This window comes from Rhinolophus hipposideros (genome assembly GCF_964194185.1).
Source record: "Rhinolophus hipposideros genome assembly, chromosome: 9".
NCBI lineage: Eukaryota > Metazoa > Chordata > Mammalia > Chiroptera > Rhinolophidae > Rhinolophus > Rhinolophus hipposideros.
The window spans coordinates 90,500,078-90,521,758 of NC_138055.1; the positions used below are offsets into that span (position 1 = coordinate 90,500,078).

Consider the following 21,681-nt stretch of genomic DNA (forward strand, 5'->3'; position numbering starts at 1 on the left):
CATCTCATTAGAAAAAAATGAAAAATATTACTAATAAAAAGGGGACATAATTATAGATACAGCAGAGATTAAAAGATAATTAAAAAATAATAGCTCCATGGAAATAGATTTGAAAACTCAGATGAAATGGGTGGATTCTTAGAAAAAATATTTTACCAATTAATGAAGAATAGAAAGCCATATTAGTCTTACAAATATTAAAATAAACTAAAGTGATAATTTAAAAATCTTTCCATAAACAAAATGTCAGGCCTATATGGTCTTATAAATGAATTCTATCAAAGTTTCAAGGGGAAAAATTATTCTAATCTTATTTAAGTACACCCAGAAACCAGAAAAAAGGGAATACTTTTTAATTTATTCAATGAAGCTAGTATAATTTTGCGAACCACACAAGTAGAGTGTACAAGAAAAAAAATGACAAGACCATTTCACTTATATAGATGCAAAAAAATTCTAAACAGAATATTAGTAAATAAAATCCAACAATGCGTAAAAGACTAATTTACCGTAATCAAGTTAGGTTTGTCATAGGAATGCAAGGATGGCTTAACATTAGAAAAGTCAATAGATAATGAGGCAAAAAACATAATAGATTCTTCACAGAAGACAAATGACATATAAAGAGATGCTCAGTTTCACAAGTGAGCAGGAAATGCAACGCCAGTCACAGTGAAATACCATTTTATACAAAAAAAAATATTAACAATTTTTTAAAAATTTACCAATACCTAAGGTTTGAGAAAATGTGCATCAACAGGCTCTCCTATTCACTGGTGGGAATATAATTGGTGCAAGCATTTTGGAAAATAATTTGACATTTTCTTGTCATAGCTAAACAGTCATATATCTTAGGACCTAGCAATTCCGTTCCTAGGTATATGTCCAAGAGAAACTCTAATACTATTACTCAGGAGAAGTGCATAAATATGTTCATAGAAGCATTGTTGATAAAAGTAAAAAACAAAAACTGGAAACAACCCAGATAGGATCAGGAGAATGGATAAATTGATATATTAACCCCCCAAAATATGATACAAGAGCAAAATTTACGAAGCACAGCTAGCTATATGTGACAACCCAATGAATCTTGGAAGTATCATTGAATGAAAAAGCAAGTTCTAAAAGACTATATCAGAAACCAGTTTTATAAATTTCATAAATAAGCAGAACAAAACAATATATTGTTTAAGCAGATGTGTGTTTGTGTGTGTGTGTGTGTGTGTATAAACATAAGATAAAACTAAATAGCTAAACAAATAGCTCAAAAATTCCAAAGAGAGTGATAATTCAGGATAGCTATCATAATTCAGGATAGCTACTACCTGGTCAGTGGGGGAATGGGAGAGGGCAGGATAGAGGAGGAGCACATATGTAAATAGAAGTTATTGGTAATCTAGCTTTTGTGTTGGTGATGTATATACAGTCATATTATGTTATAAATAAAATTTAAGATAAATAAAAACAAATAACAACGGGACTGCATGGCCCATGTGGATAGTATACCATGATCAAGGATTATGGCCAACTCCATACTGTCCAGTGGAGGGCTGATATGAATTTATATAAATGTGTGTGTGAGAAACAGTGCCTGTCTACTAACACTGATGGCTCACATGTGGAATGTGTTGTTTGCACACAGTGACATCTCTCGTAGCCCTGATGTGGCAAGAATATTTACGGGAATTCTACCCTGGAGAAGACTTGAGGGAACTGTGAGTTGTCTTTAAGCATTTGAAAGGCTATTACAAGGAAGAGGGATAGACTTGTTTACTGAGGCTCCAGAGAACAGAAGAAGTAATGTCTACTTGTGGGTTGGACAGAGAAGCAAGAAAGAGTATACTAACAGGGAACTCCATGAGCTCCAAGACCCTTTTGTACATCTAGAGAGGCATTGCATTTCCAACCTGGGGACACAGAGGGTCCTTTAGGATCTTCCTGATATTCTATCTCAGAAAAACAAGGCACATTAAGACTTTGGACAGTGTGTAAAATATAAAAATGGGTTGGACTAAAATTTGGAGGTGAATTATTTTAAATGAGAAGTTTAAAAAAAGCAGAACTCTTGCAAACTTTGTGGTAGATGTTTTTGTTTTCTATTTTTTGGTGGACAAGGGAGCTTTCCCCATCCTGTTTGTTAGGTTGGTCATTACTCACATAGCGATGTGTGACGTCTCTACATTGCTGTTGAACATGCCAAGTGAGTATGCCCCACTTCTCCAGTTAAGATACAAACTTCTTAAGATCAAGAATTGTTTTATCCTCTTTGCAGCTTCCACAATGCTTGCCATAGGACAAGAGGTCAATGTCCTACGAGGGGGCATTTATTGGCTGGTTAGCACGGTGTTTGATGGATTCATTAATTAATCCATTCACTCATTCATTCAACAGCTATCTGTTGAAAATGTACGTATTATGTTGTGAAGAGTGTCAAAGTGTGGGTTGGATGTGTCTTTGGATAGGAGGGCCAACCCTATTCACCATCTTCAATGGTTCCAGGGTACATCTTTAATGCCCCTATTACCTTATTCCCAGAGGAGAAGCCCAGATGATCTTGGAGATGCCTCCCATGTCCTTACCTGGATAGATCCTAAAGAATCCAGTTGAGCTGCCAAAATATTGCCAGGTCAGTGTCGGGTCTCTCTGGAAGTTCTCCACAAAAACAGGGTTCAAGGCTTCAGACATGTAGACTCCATTTAAAATATCTGGATCTAGAGAATAAGATTATAGAAGGAATTGCAGGGGAAACTAAATCAGGAGCCACAGGGACCAATTCTTCACCTGATGTACACACACACACACACACACACACACCCTGCTGTGATGTAGTTTACAACTTCCTTCACACCTCACACACTCTAAGCCGGTAACACTGATTTTTCTCCCAGCCCAGACTTGTGTAGAATGATTCCTCTTCTCAGTCAAGGAGGTTGGAGAATCAGTTGACACCCTGCAGGGCTTCTCAGGAAAATGGAGGCAAATCATTAAACTCCACCAGCACCACCAGCGCCCCGCTATCAATGACCAGGTAGTTGGGAGCCTGCTGGGCCATGGGGTGGGAGGAGTCTACCTTTGTTGTACACGTTGGTGGGTAGCTGCACATTGCTGAGGGACGTGTTCACCATCAGGTTGCTGAAGTGTGCGTTGGACTCAAGGACAAACTCAGCCCCCAGCTCCACATAGTTGCCGTTTGCATCTCTCTCGTTGATCAGGACCGAGTTGTAATAGTCAAACTGGGGAAGAGGAGAATGGGCCGGGCAGAGGCAGTGCAGACACAGGGACCCGCAGAGTGAGAACGAGAAAGAGAAACGGTGCACTCAGAGGACTCAGGTGTGAGAGATGGCCAGATGGACTGACAGCCTGCATATAAGTTCTGTCTGTGTAGGATTCAGGCAATGACCCACAGGATTTGGGCCAATACATACCCAGGTAATTAGAGCGGATGGTTGACTTGATTGGGTTTTGATGTAACTTGCCTAGATTACTGCCCTGTATCCCTCTGAGGATCCAGCAGTCTGCTCTCTGCTCTTACACAATGTTGGAGGGCCTGCTTGGATTACCAGCCTCTTCCCTCACTCCGTCCACACCACCTGGTGTGTTCAGACTTGAACAGCTTCCCGCAGGCCCCCGTCCATCCTGCCCATGTCACAATACTGCTGCTACAAATCCGGCTGTGTTCCTCCCCTGCTCAAAGCCTTCAATATGCACCATACAGTCCGAATAAAGGCCAGTTCCTACCTTTACCACCATCCCTTTCTGCTTCAACAGCCCCTGGACACACTGGCAGAGTGGATCACTGGCAATTTCCTCCATTTTGTATATCTTTAATTTATTTTCCCTCAGCCTAGAAACCCCTTCTCCATGCCCTCAGCTACTCAAATTTCCCTCCGCCTGGGCCAGCCCCGAGGTCACCTGTATGTGGGAGTTTCTGAGCTCCTCCCCTTCCCTCTGCAATGTGGGAATGCTCTGTTTACCATTTGTATGGATGTGTGAAAGGCCTCATGCTGGAGTTATTTGGTCTATGAGCTTGACTTTGCTCAGAGGCTAGCATGTCACATTGCATTGGGTGATAAATGTCTACAGAAAAGTGGATTGCCACTCTACACCCCAGCCCCAGGTCCTGGCAGCTGTCTCTCCTACCTGTCTCATAAATCCCTTCTATAAAGACTCCAGGGCATTTCAGAATCAAACTGTTGTAGGTTCACATAAATCCTGAGCACATTAAAAGATAGCTCTGGACCCCAATACCCCCACTCTTCCATATCCTGTCCTCAGTGGCCCTGGCCATCGCAGGGGTAGAAGATTAGCCGATATACCCTCTCAGGACTCACCACTAGAGACTTGTTGAATTCATGGTTCCGGTCAGCCTCCTCGGCGGCCTCTACCAGGTTCTGAGAGATGGGAACACAAAAGGGAGAATGAATGGGCAAAAGGCCTCCGGTGGGTCTGCACTTCCACTCCTAAGAATATGCCCAAGAGAACTGAAACAGGGACTCAGAAGAGAACTTGTGCATGAATGTTCACAGCAGCACTATTCACAACAACCGGAAGTGAATGCATGTTCCTAAGTGAAAGAAGCCAGTCTGAAAAGGCTGCATACTGCATGGTTCCAATCACATGACACTCTGGAAAGGCAAGGCTATGGAGACAGGGAAAGATCAGTGGTCGCCAGCGGTTTGTAGGGAGGGAGGGAGGGAGGGGTGAATGGGTGGAAAACAATGGACTTTGAGGGCGGTGACACTATTCTGCATGATCTGTGATGGTGGATACATGTCATTATGCATTTGTCAAAACCCACAGAATGTACAACACCGAGAGTGACCCTAATGTCAACTGTGGACTTTGGGTGACAATGATGTGTCAATGCAGGTTCACAGACTGTTAGCAGTGTGCCCCCCTGGTGGGGATGTTGGTAGTTGAGAAGGTTGTGTGTTTGTGGGGGCAGGGGGCATTTGGGAACTCATTGTACATTCTTCATAATTTTGCTATGAACCCACAACTGCTCTAAAAACATTCTATTTAAATGTGGGTGAATGTGTATATAAGCATATAAATTTTAATCATTTTTAAATTGTGCAATTCAGTAGCAGAAGGCACATTCACAATGTTGTACAACTGTCATCACTATCTAGTTCCAGAACTGTTTTCACCATCCCAAATGGAAACCCTGTACCCACCGAGCAGTAACTCTGACTCCCCTCTGCCCTTGGCTCCTGGCAACCACTCATCTGCTTTCTGTCAATGGGCTTTCCTATTCTGGATATTTCACATAAACGGAATCGTACAATATGTGACTTTTGTACCTGGCGTCTTTTCACTTAGCATGTTTTCAATGCTGATCCATGTTTTAATGTGTATCAGAACTTCATTCCTTTCTATGGCTGAACAATATTCCATTTTACGGATATTTCATGTTTTGTTTACCCATGCTTTAGTTGATGGACATTTGGGTTGTTTCCACCTTTCAGCAACTGAATATAAATATGCACAATTGTTGATTGTCAATTATACCTCAATAAATCTGGGTGAAGCAGAAGAGAAGGCCTGGCTCCTATTCTGGCTTCGTCAGGGGCAAACCACAAAGCCTCTCTGGGTCTCTACTTATACAGCTGTAAATTGGGTAGAATAGTCCTTGCCTTCCCTGCTTACAACCTTTCCCTACTCCTCTATTCCTAGGATGTGATGAAGAAGTTCCCCAGAGCCAAGATTATTTCAGCAGTGTTTTGCAGGAAACTTTCCCATGGGCACTCCCATAGAAGGGTCAGTGGCTGTGACCCCCATGGAACCCCCAGCAGGGAGCAGGGGCTGATGCTTGGAGAAGGAAGGTCTGCAGAGCAAGCGCTCATTTGATTGGTTTTTCGAAATTGAAGCCGTGGGAAGGTCACAGTGCAACTGGAGGCCCAGGGAGCTCAGAGTCGGGCCTCGGAGGGGAGCCAGGACTGCTGTGCTCTAACACCACGAGGACCTGCCCCCGGAGTGGTGCATCTCCCCTCCCCGTGTCTGTGCCCGCCCAGGGAGGCGGTTTCCACTGTGCTGGTGGTGTGGGAGGTCGGTGTACCCCTGCTGTGGCCCAGGGTGGGCTTTCCAGCCCCCAAGTATCTTCCCATTGGTTCCTGATGCTAAGATCCCTTGCCCCTAAACCTGGAGAAATGAGGCAGCAAATTGTAAGTCACGGGAAAGAAGGCCCCAGAAACTTTACACAGGATCCCTCCCAGATAGTGCTTTTGATGGGCGTGGGGTGGGGTGGAGGCAGGAAGACAGACTGGCAGGCTGGCCAGGCTGCAGTTTCCACTCCCAACACTCCCCACCCTCAGCACTGGCCTCAGCCTCCCCTCCAACAGCCTACCATCTAGCCCGATCGCCTTTCTCCTGGCTCCCTGAAAGAATCCTTTGGGAGACAACATTAGTCTTGAACGGTCAGATTTCTTGCTAGATGGAGCAGGAACTATGTCTCTCCATCCAGCCAGGTCCCCACAGCACCGAGATAGGCATTTCAAGCCAGGGAAGTGACACATTCTGTTTCTACCAGGCCAAGCTGGCCTTGGTGGGTGTGCAGTGACGAAACCACTGAGCACAAGACCCAACACTATAAACCCCTCTGCTGTCTGGGCAGCTGTCAGAGCATGTGGATGTCATGAAGGCTGGGTCCACATGGCAGGAGGGGAAAGGGTTGGGGGATGAGTAGTGGGAGGAAAGAAGGGGAAAGGAGAGAAAGGAGAGAAGAGGGAGGGAGTTTTCCTTTGTATGTTCTCTATCCCTCTATACTCCCACCCACCCACCTCCCATCCATCCATTTATCGACCCACCCACCCACCCACCCACTCATCCATCCACCTATCCATCCATCCATCCATCCACCCATCCATCCACCCACCCACCCACCCACTCATCCATCCGCCTATTCATCCATCCATCCATCCATCCACCCATCCACCCACCCACCCACCCATCCACCTATTCATCCATCCATCCATCCATCCACCCATCCACCCACCCACCCACCCATCCACCTATTCATCCATCCATCCATCCATCCATCCATCCATCCATCCACCCACCCACCCATCCACCTATTCATCCATCCATCCATCCACCCATCCACCCACCCACCCACCCATCCACCTATTCATCCATCCATCCATCCATCCATCCACCCATCCACCCACCCACCCACCCATCCACCTATTCATCCATCCATCCATCCACCCATCCATCCACCCACCCACCCACCCACTCATCCATCCGCCTATTCATCCATCCATCCATCCATCCACCCATCCACCCACCCACCCACCCATCCACCTATTCATCCATCCATCCATCCATCCACCCATCCACCCACCCACCCACCCATCCACCTATTCATCCATCCATCCATCCATCCATCCATCCATCCATCCACCCACCCACCCATCCACTCATCCATCCACCTATTCATCCATCCATCCATCCATCCATCCATCCACCCATCCACCCACCCACCCACCCATCCACCTATTCATCCATCCATCCATCCACCCATCCATCCACCCACCCACCCACCCACTCATCCATCCGCCTATTCATCCATCCATCCATCCATCCACCCATCCACCCACCCACCCACCCATCCACCTATTCATCCATCCATCCATCCATCCATCCATCCATCCATCCACCCATCCACCCACCCACCCACCCATCCACCTATTCATCCATCCATCCATCCATCCATCCATCCATCCATCCATCCATCCATCCACCCACCCACCCATCCACTCATCCATCCGCCTATTCATCCATCCATCCATCCATCCACCCATCCACCCACCCACCCACCCATCCACCTATTCATCCATCCATCCATCCATCCATCCATCCATCCATCCATCCATCCATCCACCCACCCACCCATCCACTCATCCATCCGCCTATTCATCCATCCATCCATCCATCCACCCATCCACCCACCCACCCACCCATCCACCTATTCATCCATCCATCCATCCATCCATCCATCCATCCATCCACCCATCCACCCACCCACCCACCCATCCACCTATTCATCCATCCATCCATCCATCCATCCATCCACCCACCCACCCACCCACTCATCCATCCGCCTATTCATCCATCCATCCATCCATCCACCCATCCACCCACCCACCCACCCATCCACCTATTCATCCATCCATCCATCCATCCACCCATCCACCCACCCACCCACCCATCCACCTATTCATCCATCCATCCATCCATCCATCCATCCATCCACCCATCCACCCACCCACCCACCCATCCACCTATTCATCCATCCATCCATCCATCCATCCATCCACCCACCCACCCATCCACTCATCCATCCGCCTATTCATCCATCCATCCATCCATCCATCCATCCACCCATCCACCCACCCACCCACCCATCCACCTATTCATCCATCCATCCATCCATCCATCCATCCATCCATCCACCCATCCACCCACCCACCCACCCATCCACCTATTCATCCATCCATCCATCCATCCATCCATCCACCCACCCACCCACCCACTCATCCATCCGCCTATTCATCCATCCATCCATCCATCCACCCATCCACCCACCCACCCACCCATCCACCTATTCATCCATCCATCCATCCATCCACCCATCCACCCACCCACCCACCCATCCACCTATTCATCCATCCATCCATCCATCCATCCATCCACCCACCCACCCATCCACTCATCCATCCGCCTATTCATCCATCCATCCATCCATCCACCCATCCACCCACCCACCCACCCATCCACCTATTCATCCATCCATCCATCCACCCATCCATCCACCCACCCACCCACCCACTCATCCATCCGCCTATTCATCCATCCATCCATCCATCCACCCATCCACCCACCCACCCACCCATCCACCTATTCATCCATCCATCCATCCATCCACCCATCCACCCACCCACCCACCCATCCACCTATTCATCCATCCATCCATCCATCCACCCACCCACCCACCCACTCATCCATCCGCCTATTCATCCATCCATCCATCCATCCATCCATCCACCCACCCACCCATCCACTCATCCATCCGCCTATTCATCCATCCATCCATCCATCCACCCATCCACCCACCCACCCACCCATCCACCTATTCATCCATCCATCCATCCACCCATCCATCCACCCACCCACCCACCCACTCATCCATCCGCCTATTCATCCATCCATCCATCCATCCACCCATCCACCCACCCACCCACCCATCCACCTATTCATCCATCCATCCATCCATCCACCCATCCACCCACCCACCCACCCATCCACCTATTCATCCATCCATCCATCCATCCACCCACCCACCCATCCACTCATCCATCCACCTATTCATCCATCCATCCATCCATCCACCCACCCACCCATCCACTCATCCATCCACCTATCCATCCATCCATCCATCCATCCATCCACCCACCCACCCACCCACCCACCTATTCATCCATCCACCCATCGACCTACCCACCCATTATTCACCCCTCCTTTCATTCAGCAGGTGACGCCTAAGTCCTCATTCTATAGCTGCTCTGCACCAGTCACTGAATATGAGGCCTTGAGGCAGAGTCATTGTTAACACTGCAGGTTGGTCCTATTGCATTGGACATTGTTCCCTAAGGCAGAGCTGTAATCTCAGCCCTCTCTTCTCCCCTTGCTTTGCATCATTTCCTCCTTTGCAAGGACGTTTTGTCTCATGGGGACAGAAGGCAGACACTCATGAGGTAGGAAAAGGATGATGTGGGTGAGAGGATGCAGGGCCACGACATCGGTAAGGGTCATTTCAGTGTGACAGGGTCTGGGGAAGAAAGCCCCCACAGATCAAAAGGACCTGGAGTACCTTGATGGCCTCCACTTTCCTGTGTAGCATGGTCTCCATGTCCTCTGAGAACTTCCGCACCAGCTCCAAGCCATCCACCTCCTGGATCCTCAGACTGGGCTCCACATCCTTGTATTTCTGTTAAGGGGAATGTGAGAGAGATGAGTACCTGTCATCCGGCACCAGGATGTTTGGTACCTCATGACACGTGGCCTCCATCCTCTCAACTGTGTATTCACACCCATGAGGCTTTGCTTACTCAACAGGGGCAAAGACAGACCCTCCCCTCCTCACATAGTCTCCTCCACTAACAGCAATAGCTGCCTCTTATGAAACATCCTCTCTGTTCCAGGGGCTCTGGACACAGTTGGTTAATATCCTTAAGAGGGAGTAAACTGGGGCTCAGAGAGGTCAATGAACTTGACCAAGATCACACAGACAGGTCTCCAAGGCTTCCACATTGTCTGCAGCCTTGCCTGCCGCCCCCTGGGGCTGCTCGTGACTGTGACCCTCCCTGAGCATGGGTTCATCTTTCCCCACGCCCCGCAAGGTCATTATGCCCCTGCCCACAGCATGTCTGGTCTGAGCTCAGCAGAGGCAGGTATTGATGCTGCCTGACAAAACGCCAGGGAGCCTAGAAGAGTTCAGAGAGCTGGGTTCGAGTTTACTCGCTGGGGCTGCGGGAGACAACCTTTCCCCAGGTATGCGCATCACCAACGTCTAATGACCCAGTGTGGCAACCTATTGGCCATGTGACCTTAGGTAAGTTTCTCAGTGAGTTTCCTCATCGGCAAGATGTGGCATTGGCATGGCTTTAGAGAATGCTCTAGAATGCTTGAGTTAGAGAATGTTTTTACCCCAACGGCCACATATTATTGCTCTTTCTCACCTGGAGCTGGAGGGCACAAATGCGAAAGTTGAATGAAAGGATGCTGTGCAGTGTGGAAGGGTGGTGCGAGTGGGAAGTGGGTCTGAGCTGTCATTCTGTAGTGGCCTGTGGACAAGCTGCAGCCCGTGCGGGCTCCTCCCACTTCCTCCAGCTGGAGGACCTGTGGGCGGTGGGGAAGAGACCACAGGAGGGGGGCGCAGGGTGGTCACGTGCAGGCATAAAAGCCTGCGATTGGCTTTTAGCATCATTCAGAAAATGGCAAGCATGGTAGTCACCTCATGAAGCTGTGGTGAGAGTTAAATCCCAAATAGAAAACTCTTAGTGAATGGTAATAATAGAGAATGTCAAGCTATTATTAAAACTGGTCTGGGCGTTATAAATACCAGAGGGAAACAGGGTTGTTTATAACCTAGTAAGAAGACAGGTGAGGTGTCCATCTGCACATAAAGCAATTGATCAATAAAGGGTAGGGGAGCTGGTGCGTCATCCTGTCCTCAGGCCCCACATCCTGCCCAGGAGCCGAGCACAGGCCATGTGGGCTCTGCCGTCCGAGCATGGCTGGCGCTCCTGAGAGTTGGAGGTCTGGGAGCTCTGCCTGTATAGAAGGCCACGGGCCAGCTGGCCAGCTTCTGCGGCCTAAGCAGATGCTGCAGGACTTCCCATGGCCGGCTAAGGCCCCACTTACCCCCTCTCCTCTCCCACCCCTTTCACAGGTGCAGCCCTGCACCCCAGTATGCTCACTCCTGCTCCTTCTCCCCTCTATTCCTCACAACCTTCCCACCCCATTTAATTCCACCTTGGCGTCAGCTTCCTGGGGCTCTGAGCAGGCCCTATGATCTTGGCCACCCCACTGACTTGGGCAAATCGTTCCCTTCCCTGGGTCTCAGTTTCACCATCTGAAAATGAGGGGATTGTGTTAGATGATGTCTGAGACCCCTCACAGCTCCTCTCCCTGGGAGGGCTCCCTGGTGATTGCCCTCAGAGCACCCCGGGAGCTCCCGGAAGAGGGTTACTGACCTTCTGCAGCAAGAGGGAGCCCGAGTATTTGGTCACCGTGTCATACAGGTCCCTGCCGAAGGTGTCTGCCCACAGCTTCACTCTGCAGAGCCATGACGGAACATGTGTATACACACGTGTGCACACACACAGATACCCACTGGTCACATACGCACAAACACGGAGACACACATGATACAGAGATTCACACTGTAATGTACATACACACATGGACACACAGCAACACGGACACTGACATACACCCAGAAAAACACATATAAGGTACTCCTGTCCCGCTGGCCAGGGAACAAGGCCCCGAGGACCCACCAGGGTCTCAGCAGCAGCACTGAGTGTGCTGAATACCCTTGGCTGGGTCTCCCACTGAGGGGCGAGGGGCAAGGGCTGATGAGCTGGAACCAAAGTCTGACCCCAAACACTCACGGGCCGTAGTGTGTGGTTGGAAAACGGACAGGAGAGGAGGGAAAGAGACTATGGACAGTTCGGACCCGGGTGGAGAGGCCTCTGAGGACAGACCCTGGGGCTGCTGGGCCACAGCTGCAGCTTCTCAATGAGTCATTCCCGCTATGTTCCCTGCTCACGGTCACTGTGGGCCGCTGCCTCCTCTGCTGAAATGTCAGACGGAGCATGAAGCAAGGGAGCAGAGGACAAGGCTGTGAGCTGCTGGTGCTGAGACGGAGAGCAGGCCAGGCAATGAGGGAGGAAAGCACACGTCACCCTGGTGCAGGCAGCCTGGGAGGAACCCTGACCTCTGTGTGACCCCAGAGCGCGCCAAGACCCCACCACCCGTGTGCATGCCGGACTGTGTGTGATCCTCTCCAGATGGAGCAGACGGAGTTCGCCCACATGATCATTTCAAGATCAGCATCCATTTAGTCAGGCCGCCAGGACCTACTGAGGTCCTACGTGCCCGGCAGTGTGCACGTCTTAGAGCCCCATCCCGTCCTCACCTCTGTAACCCTCAGTCAGAGGGATGCCCCTTCATATACAGTAGTATATTGCATGTTTGAAGGGACACCAACAAAGCTTGGGGAGTGGTGGCGAGGGAAGACTTCCCGGGAGAGGTGGGGGTCTACATTCAGTGTCAGAAGTTTGGGAGAGTTTAGCCTGACAAAGAGTTTTGGAAGAGAATTCTCGTTGGAGAGCACAGAAGAGTTGGGGGGAGTCAGGCACGACTTCCAGGTTTCCATTTGGGTGGTTGAGCTGATGGTGGTGTTACTAAGTTAACAATATCAGGGAGATCAGGGAAGCACGCTGGGGCGGGTGGGAGGTGACAAGAGTAACTTGGGATGTGTGCAATGTAAGATTTCCGTTGCAGAGTGACGTCAGCAGGTTGTGCATTGCACAACTCTAAAAAGCACCAATTGCTTTCTATCTTGAAAGACACAAACTTGAATTAAAAACTTCACATGATGTTCAGGAAGAGCTTTCTATAGAAAACAGGTATGTGAGTCTAACAGGCAGAGGCACGGCTAAGAGTCATTAGTTCATGGAAATTCTGGGGGTAGGAAAGTGGGGAAATGAGAAAGTCTGAGTGGATGGCAACACCTGGGGAACACCAACAATCTTAAGGGCAGGCAGGGGGAAAGGAGCATTTGTGGAAGGCAGAGAGGTAACAGGTGCCCAAGGAGACCTGGAGAGCACAGCATTATGAACATTGAGGCATTGAGACTCAAGGAAAAGGGAGAGACTAGTGTCTAATACAAGAGTCCAGGGAGAGGGTGGCTGGATGGCTCAGTTGGTTAGAGCGTGAGCCCTGAACAACAGGGTGGCTGGTTCGATTCCCACATGGGCCAGTGAGTTGTGCCCTCCACAACTAGATTGAAGACAATAAAGTGCTGGAGGGCTGGCCAGATGGCTCAGTGGGTTAGAGCGCCAGCTCTCAACAACAAGGTTGCTGGTTCAATTCCCACATGGGATGATGGGCTGCACCCCCTGCAACTAAAGATTGAAAATGGTGACTAGACTTGGAGCTGAGCTGCGCCCTTCACAGCCCCTTCATAGCTAGATTGAAGGACAACGACTTGGAGCTGATGGGCCCTGGAGAAACACACTGTTCCCCAATATTCCCCAATATAATTTAAAAACAAAAAAAGACAAGCAAGTGCCCTTTTTAAAAAAAGTCCAGGGAGATAATTCCAGAAGTATCTACCAGGTTGGGCAATGAGGGCATCTGGTGACTCAGGTGGAAGCAGATTTGGGAGGGCAGTGGAAGCCAGGGCCAGGTGGTGGGGGCTGAGGGCTGAGGGAGACGGAGGGCGTGGCTTCACAGGAGAGAGATGTGAGGTCTTTAGGGTGGGAAAGACTGAGACAGACCCAGTGGGAGATAGGAGGGGAGGAGCCAAGGTCCCAGACAGTGGGCGGGTGAGATGTGGGTGGTTTGGGGACCTTAATCTCCACGACTCTCTGGAGGTTTCTGTGTAGATGGTCCATTCTGCAGTTCTTCCCAATCAAGACCTGGATTCCAGCCATCTTGACTCAGCACTCAGCCTGTTCCTAGAGTTGGCCTTCTACTCTTGGGTGGTGTGTGTCCTGGGGGTGAAAGCTATTCTTGCTGTCTCCTCACCAGTAGGTAGTTTTGCAGGCTCCGTGGGTGTAATGGTGAAGCACAGGCCCAGCTGACTTGAGTCCAAGCTCCGGCACTTCCCTTTACTGGCTATGGGAACTTGGGAAGTGTCCTTAACTGCAGAATCGGGATACTGTTACCCCCTCAGCACCTTTTTGCAGGCCTACAAAAAGCAGAGACTATACAATCAGCTGGGAACAGTGCTGCTCACCAGAGCACACATAACACCTAACACTTGTGCTGTTCTAGCACTCTCCGCCCACTTCTGCGGACACATGAAGTTGACACCTGGCTCTGGTGGCCTGAGCTCATGCTGCACTTGAGAGGCCAGCTGAGCAGGAAACCCCCCCGTAGTCTAGGACGCTCTGCTCCCCACATTTATTGGAAATTTCTTTAATAGGTCCACCAGAGCCAAGGACTGAAAAACAGACATCCCCAGAATGGTCGCACAGCAATTTAAATTTGTAGCAAAATATAAATGACTGATACCTGGTCTTAATGACAGAGTGTACAGCTGAGGCCTAGAAGGAGGCAGAAAGGCACAGAGAGGAAAGACTGAGACCCCCGATGTCTAATCTGACCTAGTTTCTGGTTGCGGGAGACCATTTGTCAATTTAGAATTGTTCTACCCCTTCAGACTGTCGAAATGAATTTCCTAACAAACCCCTGGAGAGCTGCAAGGATCATTTTGAACCAAGGTAGCTGGCAGCCCATCACCTGGTGGCAGCAGTTACCACGGAAGGAGCAGCGCCCTGCAGGTGTTCCAGACCCGCTGGCCATCCCGCTGAAAGGGAGCTCTGATGGTCAGCTGTCTGCGCTGGGCAGGGGGGACTCCCCAGGGGAGGACAGGAAGGTGAAGGAAAGGTCTTCACGGCAAGAGGAGGAGAGCGAGCAGAAGTCCCCAGGGGAGAGCGAAGGGAGGTCAAAGGTGAGTGGCGCAGAGGATTGAGACCCGCCAGCCAGAAGGGAGGAAAGGGCAAAAGAGTTTAAGGGGTGGGGCGGGATTTGGTGCTCACGTTTCCAGGGGAATCTTGGCCTGCCCCATGGTGGGGGGCAGGGCGGCGCCTGACAGCAGCAGCAGGCTCAGGATGGCTGCAGTCTTCCGCACGGAGGCCCAGGCCACTGGCCACGGGAGGGAGGGCATCCTGCTGAGGGTGCAGCTGGCGTCTGGCTGGAACCTGGGAGGTGGGGTGAGCTGCTCGCCTGGGCTCAGGGCAGACAGACAGGAAAGAGCTGCCTGAGGCCGTGAGCTCTGTCTGAAGTCACCCAGATCTTTGGATGTCCCCAAGCTTTCTGCCTTTTAAGTCCTGGCAAGCCTGGGGTTCCACAGCTTTCAGTTGGGTCCTGGCTGCAATGCCTGGCCGGAGAGGGAGCTTCTCTCTCTCTCTGCTCCAGAGAGAACAGCAACAGAGGAGCTGCTTTCCCTCACCAGCAGGTTTCCAGGAGAGAGGCTGACTGTCAGGCAGGGCAGATTGTGACAAAATGAACCTTTTAATCCATTGGCCTCTCCACTAATCCCTTGGCTGACAGCAGGGAGAAGGGGTTGACAGCAGTGACCTCAGCAGGATTACCCTAATTTCAGAAGACAGGGTTTGCTTCTCTTGGGGGTCACTGTCATGTGGGGTCTCAGCTCCCGCTCCCCACATAAGAACACAGGACATGGTGAGGCCAAAAAGGAACACCCACGGAGCCATAGATGGGGGGGTTCATACCAGTATATTCTCGCTGGCGGCTGGGCTGGAGACACAGGAAGCAGGAGCCACACAATCCACAATCCTCCTGCTTCTCTGCCAACCAACCAACCCCCCAGTGTAGCCACGGCAGTTCTATTAGTGGCTAGTGGCTAACAGGGAACAGCGCATGGCCACCCAGCCACAGCGGATGGCCATCTGATCACGGCTGATGGCCACCTAATAACCGAGCCAGCACCTTCCACGTGAGGCTGAGAGCCTGGACACTGCTCTCTGGGACTGTCCCCAGTCACATCACACCCCTCCTGCTGTAAAGAGGCAGACTGCTCCTGGACAGCCCTCCTGGACCCAGAGGAGGACACTGTGACACTGGCCCGGCACAAGAGCTGACGTTCGCCTCGTGCTCAGAGTTACCAGAGCTGTAACAAATGCTCTCTCTGAACCTCAGAGTGGTCCTGGCTGGTCGGTGGCATCATCCATGTTTCAGGGGCTCTTGAGGCACAGGGAAGGTTGGGAACAGAGCTCGTGTGTCCAGGCCTGCTGCCTCTGGCCAAGTCAGATGTAATGTCAACACCCTGTGGACCCCCCCCACACACACGTCTCAGCTGCTCCTGCTTCTAGGCCACAGATACCTTTGCTGGGAAGCTGGTGACACTTCAGGGCCCCTCCCTTGCACAGCAACATGTCCCTAATAAATGCAAAAGGAAGACAGTTCAACCACACCTGGGTTAAAGCCTCTGTTTCTTTCCATTCCAGCCTTTCTCTGATTTCCCCTCGGTCGGGTGATATTTAGTAGCTGTGTGCGTTTGGGGGATCCAGCTAAGAGAAAGATGAGTCGGGGAAGCATTTAATTTGGGCTTCTGGGGTGTATTTATGTAGCTCACAGTCACATCCTTGTAGAGAGAGGTTATCTCCAGCCATCCCGGTGCAGGAACACTCGTGACCCACAGTGCCGACTCAGCCTGTGTCAAGACACCCAGGTGCCCGACATACAGCACTCCCCGCTGGAAGTACGCGGGACGCGAAGAAAAATAAGGTCGAAATACTTGGAGCCAGAAGCTAGTCTGGAAGATTCTTTCAAATATCAAACTAATAAAATTGCCAGCACGGGATTTGGTTCTCATCAAGACCTGGCCAGAACAGTTCTCTCCCCTTAGAAAAGTAGCTGATACTGAATGTCTGTAATTATCAACATGTCATGCATTGTCTTCTCTTCCAATGGGAATTACACAAAACAGAATTTGATCCAAACTCTTGGGGTTGTGGGTCCAAAGCAGTGATAGGATCACACGGGTACTGCACGTGATGTCACAGTTTATACATTCCGTGTGTCAGAGTGCTTCTTGGTGTATCTGATGCATCTGGTCCTGACAAAATCTGCTGGTTGCTGCAAAGTGGCATGCAAAATGGCCACCAACACAGAGAAATGTCTGAAGAGGTGAGTGTTTTAGTGAGAGAGTCAGCGTCGTTGTACCCGTCATCTGGCCACACAGTTATGTGGCTCAGTACAACTGACGCGGGCTGTTGCTTAGTGAATGCCGGGGTTCTAGTCTCATGGAGCCGAAGAATGGATACAAGGACCAGGGAGAGGCAAAGCGTGCCCAGGAAGATAGTTTATTATAGCAAGCAAAGAGTTACAGCTCCCGAGCGGGAAGGGGTACCCGAAGCTGGGATGCCCACTAGCTAAGGCAAAAGCTTGTGTTTATATACCTTTATTTCTACCTGGGAGGGAGATGTTGGGATGTGGGTGCCTATGGATACAATGTTTCCCAGACTCGTTCTACTGCTCAGCTTGGGCGGAGACCATTGAAACAAACCCATTTGTCCCCAAGTATGATTGATGATATTTTTGTCCTGGTATGACTGTCCTGGGTTCTGTTTTTGTTGTTTTTGCTCAGTCTACCAAGGAGTCTCTCACTGCCTGATATCATACTAACTAACCTGTCTCACAATGGGCAGTGATTTCTAACTGCACTGAATTGTTCCTATGAATGCCTACATTGCAGATAGATTTGGTATATTTTTCAGGATTACAAATCATACCAAATTTAGAGAAAATACCGCAGAGGTGTGTGGGGCAATTAAGAAAGAAAAAGAATGTGTAATTTTTGTAGGTTTTGTGATTTTTGTGGTATTCATCAACTTCTTAAAATTTGTAATTTGGAGTGATTCTTTTATTATAAATAAAAATTCACTTTTGTATGTATTTTTGTATTTATAAGTTGTATTCTTTTTCTACTATAGATGCAAGCTATAGTAGAAATTATGCAATTTTACAAAATTATGCAAGCTGCCAGCCCCACGGAACCTGATCCATCCCCATTCTAGCATCTGCTCATCGAAGACGGTACTGCTCCAAGGTCCTTGTGCCCCACAATTCGAAATGCCAAAGCTCAAGACAGCAGAGTTTGGAGTAAGGAAAGGTTTATGAATTGCGAAGCCATCAATGGAGAAGATGGGGGCCCTAGTAGTTCCTCAAATCCATTTTAAGAAAGTACAGAGTTCAAGCTTCTTTCCTGTCAAGGGAAGGGGAAATAGGTGGGGCTGTTTTTGCAAAACCTCAAGCCCCAAGCAGAATTCCTCTAATGACTAGCACGTGTAAAGCAGGAGCTATGAGCCTGAAGGCCTTGGGGACAACTGGGTTTAAGCAAGGTGGAGTCAGAGAGACCGAGCATTTCACTGTTCCAGAGGCACTGGCTCACTCCAATGTGCTGAGCAGGGGCACTGCTTCGAAAGCCACCCGTGCTCACCGAGCTCACTTCTCAGGCGCGGTGGTAGCCTAGGTCCCACTCAGCCCCTTACAGCTGTTCGGGAGCCTTCAAAGTACTTGTGAAGAAAAGTAGATATTGATATTATAATGGTGGGTAAAGTAACATTATGTCTTTTAAAAGACTATTGAACTATGTACCACAGTTTCTTAATCCAGTCGTCTACCGATTCTTGGCTATTGTGAATAGTGCTGCAATAAACATAGGGGTGCATACATTTTTTCGAATTAGTGTTTTGGATGTCTTTGGATAGATACCTAGGAGTGGAATTGCTGGATCATAGGTAATTCCATTTCCAGTTTTTTGAGATACTTCCACACTGTTTTCCACAGTGGCAGCACCAATCTGCAATCCTACTAGCAGGGCACGAGGGTTCCCTTTTCTCCACATCCTTGCCAAGAAGTGGAGCACAGCATAAGGAATAGAGACAGTAGAAATGTAACAGCTCTGTACGATGTCAGAGGGGTAGTAGATTGGGGGAGAGGGGTTATCACTTTGTGAGGGGTATAAATGTCTAACCGTTACATTGTTTTATACACCTGAAACTAATAATAAAAAAGACTAAAAAATAAAAATAAAAAAAGACTTGAACAAAATTTAATCAAATAAATTTGAAGATCTAGTGGGCTGTATTAAGCAATTCATGAAGCGGGCAGCATGCCATCTAACAACTAGAAGGGTGCTCTGAGCAGTTTTACAAAATGGAAGGTTTTCCTAGGCAGCAACTGGGCAGGATAAGAAAGTTATTAGTGAAAGAAAAGAAAGGATTTTTTTCTGGCAAGGTTACCTTCCCTCTGGGGAGGGTGGGGGTTCTTATCAGGCTGATTGCTGCAGCTTTTTTTGGTGATAGATTATCTCACTGGTACTGACCAGAAAATTCCTGACTGATGGATTAAGATTACATTCCTGGAGAAGGCTGAAACTTCAGTTACGTCGGTCAGGTATTAAGCCTAGGTTCCATGCGTGTCACAAGTGAGTCCATTTTGAGCCTGTGGTTGTCACTTTAACAACACCCACTAAAATATTGCACCCTACTAGTGTGCCCTAACCAGGTATACAGAGAAAAATACCTTTTAAGTACTCTACAGTACATTTTGCTATGTATGCATTGTTGACGTGGCATATTAGGACTGTAACCCCTCTTCCTGCTGTGTACTGTGAAACACTAGGGACGATGGTAGAGAGAGACAGAGGCGGTGGCAAGGGCAGTGAACTTTAGCACCAAATACCTTCAGAGAAGGGATTTCTTAGCAGGAATAGAATGAAGTGAGGGAACACAGCAGAGAGCTAAGGGGGCTGTCAATCCTTAAGAGAGATCTTTGAAACTCAGAACTTCAGGGGCCCATCCCTCAGCTGTGGGCCAGGGTGGTCTATCATTCATGCCAGTTAGGAATGAACCTACTTTGTGGCTTTATTTTTACGGGCTCTGAGAGAAAGAGTATTCCAACTTTCTCTCAGTCAGTCTTTCAGAGAATTTTAATGAGTTCACTTGAGCCAAACTGACAACAATCGCTGGGAAGCAAAATCTCAATGGATTAAGAAAATACTTTGGAGAATGGCAGTTTTGCAGCTTATTTTATACATTAGAATCAAAGGAGGAGACAAGGAAGGTACATGGAATCCAGATGGTGGTAGATGAAGGGGGCAGGAGGGAGCAAAGTGGGGAGAAATCTCTGGGATTGGATAAAAAGTAAAATGGAGAGATGTATGCTTCGTTTACATTGGTGAGGACAGGATAGTTAATGATGAACATTTACAGTACAAAGAGGTGGTATGTGGGCAACAAGATAACAAGGAGGGATCTTGAGGTCTCGTGCTCTGGTGTGGTGGGCTGTGCCCTGAAAACCGGATGACTCTGACATTCCAAGGGCATGTTATCTTAGATACAAAAAGACAATAGACAGGCTCACTTAAGGTAAAGATTGACCTTTGTCAAGGAAGCTACAGGCTAAAGATGTGACTTCCCACCATGACCTGCTTTTAATTAGGAATTTTTATGCTCAGACCATCCTACGTGGTTAATTTCGTTCTCTGAGTTTGTAGGATCCGCCATACTGGCCTCCTCTGAGCTTGTCAGGTGCAGTGCGTGGCTTCTTTTTCATCCACAAATGTAATCCAACCCAACCCCACACACTTTTCTAGGGCACCCTCTTGGTGTCAGCCTCTTACCAGGTACTGGAGATGTGATACCTAGAATTGGAATGGAGGTTGGACATGATGTTTGAGATAGATACTCAAAGTCTATCCAGGGAGGCTGATCTCCAAAAAACACGCAGCTAAAGCAAGCTCAGTGCTGTTGTTACAGATACCAGGACCGGAAAGAACTCAAGCGGCACTCAGAGAGTTAGGAAGTTCAGCTTTATTATGCCGGCAGGCTCAGTGGGAACTTTCCCCAAATACTGAGCCCCTAGCAAGGTTTTGAGCAGGTTTTTATGGGTTGGGGACTTCCTTGAGTTGGGGAAAAGGTAGGTGTCATCTGGTGATTGGCTCGGGGTGTGGCTTGGAGGGGGTTATGCGGAAGTGGGCTGGGGCTTAGGCTGGGGACTTCTCTCTCTGCTCGGGCCACCATCTTAGGTCAGTTCCCCCATCACTGTGACACATAACAGAAGCATTTGGCAGCATAGTGGAGGGGGCAACTATTTTTCCCCTTGGTGGGAAAACAAGGAGGTACATTTCAGGGAAGACTTCACAGTGAAAGGGACATTTGAATTGGGCTTTAAAGGATGAATTGGAGTTCATCAAATGGAGATTATTGAAGGAATAGTTATAAGGAACAGACAGTATACAAGGAACAGAAAGAACAAGAGTAGGAAGCCACAGTGAGTTAAAGTGTACATATCTTTTGTGAAATGGTGAGAATATTGGTATCTGTTATTGCATACTAAGTTACACTTAGTGGCTTG

At 49.0% G+C, this 21,681-nt stretch overlaps 1 protein-coding gene across 1 annotated transcript in view; it reads right to left on the reverse strand.

Moving 5' to 3' along the window:
• Nucleotides 1-21,681, reverse strand: part of CACNA2D4 (calcium voltage-gated channel auxiliary subunit alpha2delta 4) — a gene marked incomplete at its 5' end in the record, with an annotated part of 135,071 nt that overhangs the window by 103,264 nt on the left and 10,126 nt on the right. Inside the window, 6 exons of the mRNA XM_081058997.1 lie at nt 2,580-2,711; nt 3,071-3,233; nt 4,332-4,391; nt 9,872-9,988; nt 11,757-11,838; nt 15,336-15,522. Coding sequence (XP_080915123.1) covers nt 2,580-2,711; nt 3,071-3,233; nt 4,332-4,391; nt 9,872-9,988; nt 11,757-11,838; nt 15,336-15,522 — 741 coding nt within the window. The remainder of the gene's footprint in view (nt 1-2,579; nt 2,712-3,070; nt 3,234-4,331; nt 4,392-9,871; nt 9,989-11,756; nt 11,839-15,335; nt 15,523-21,681) is intronic.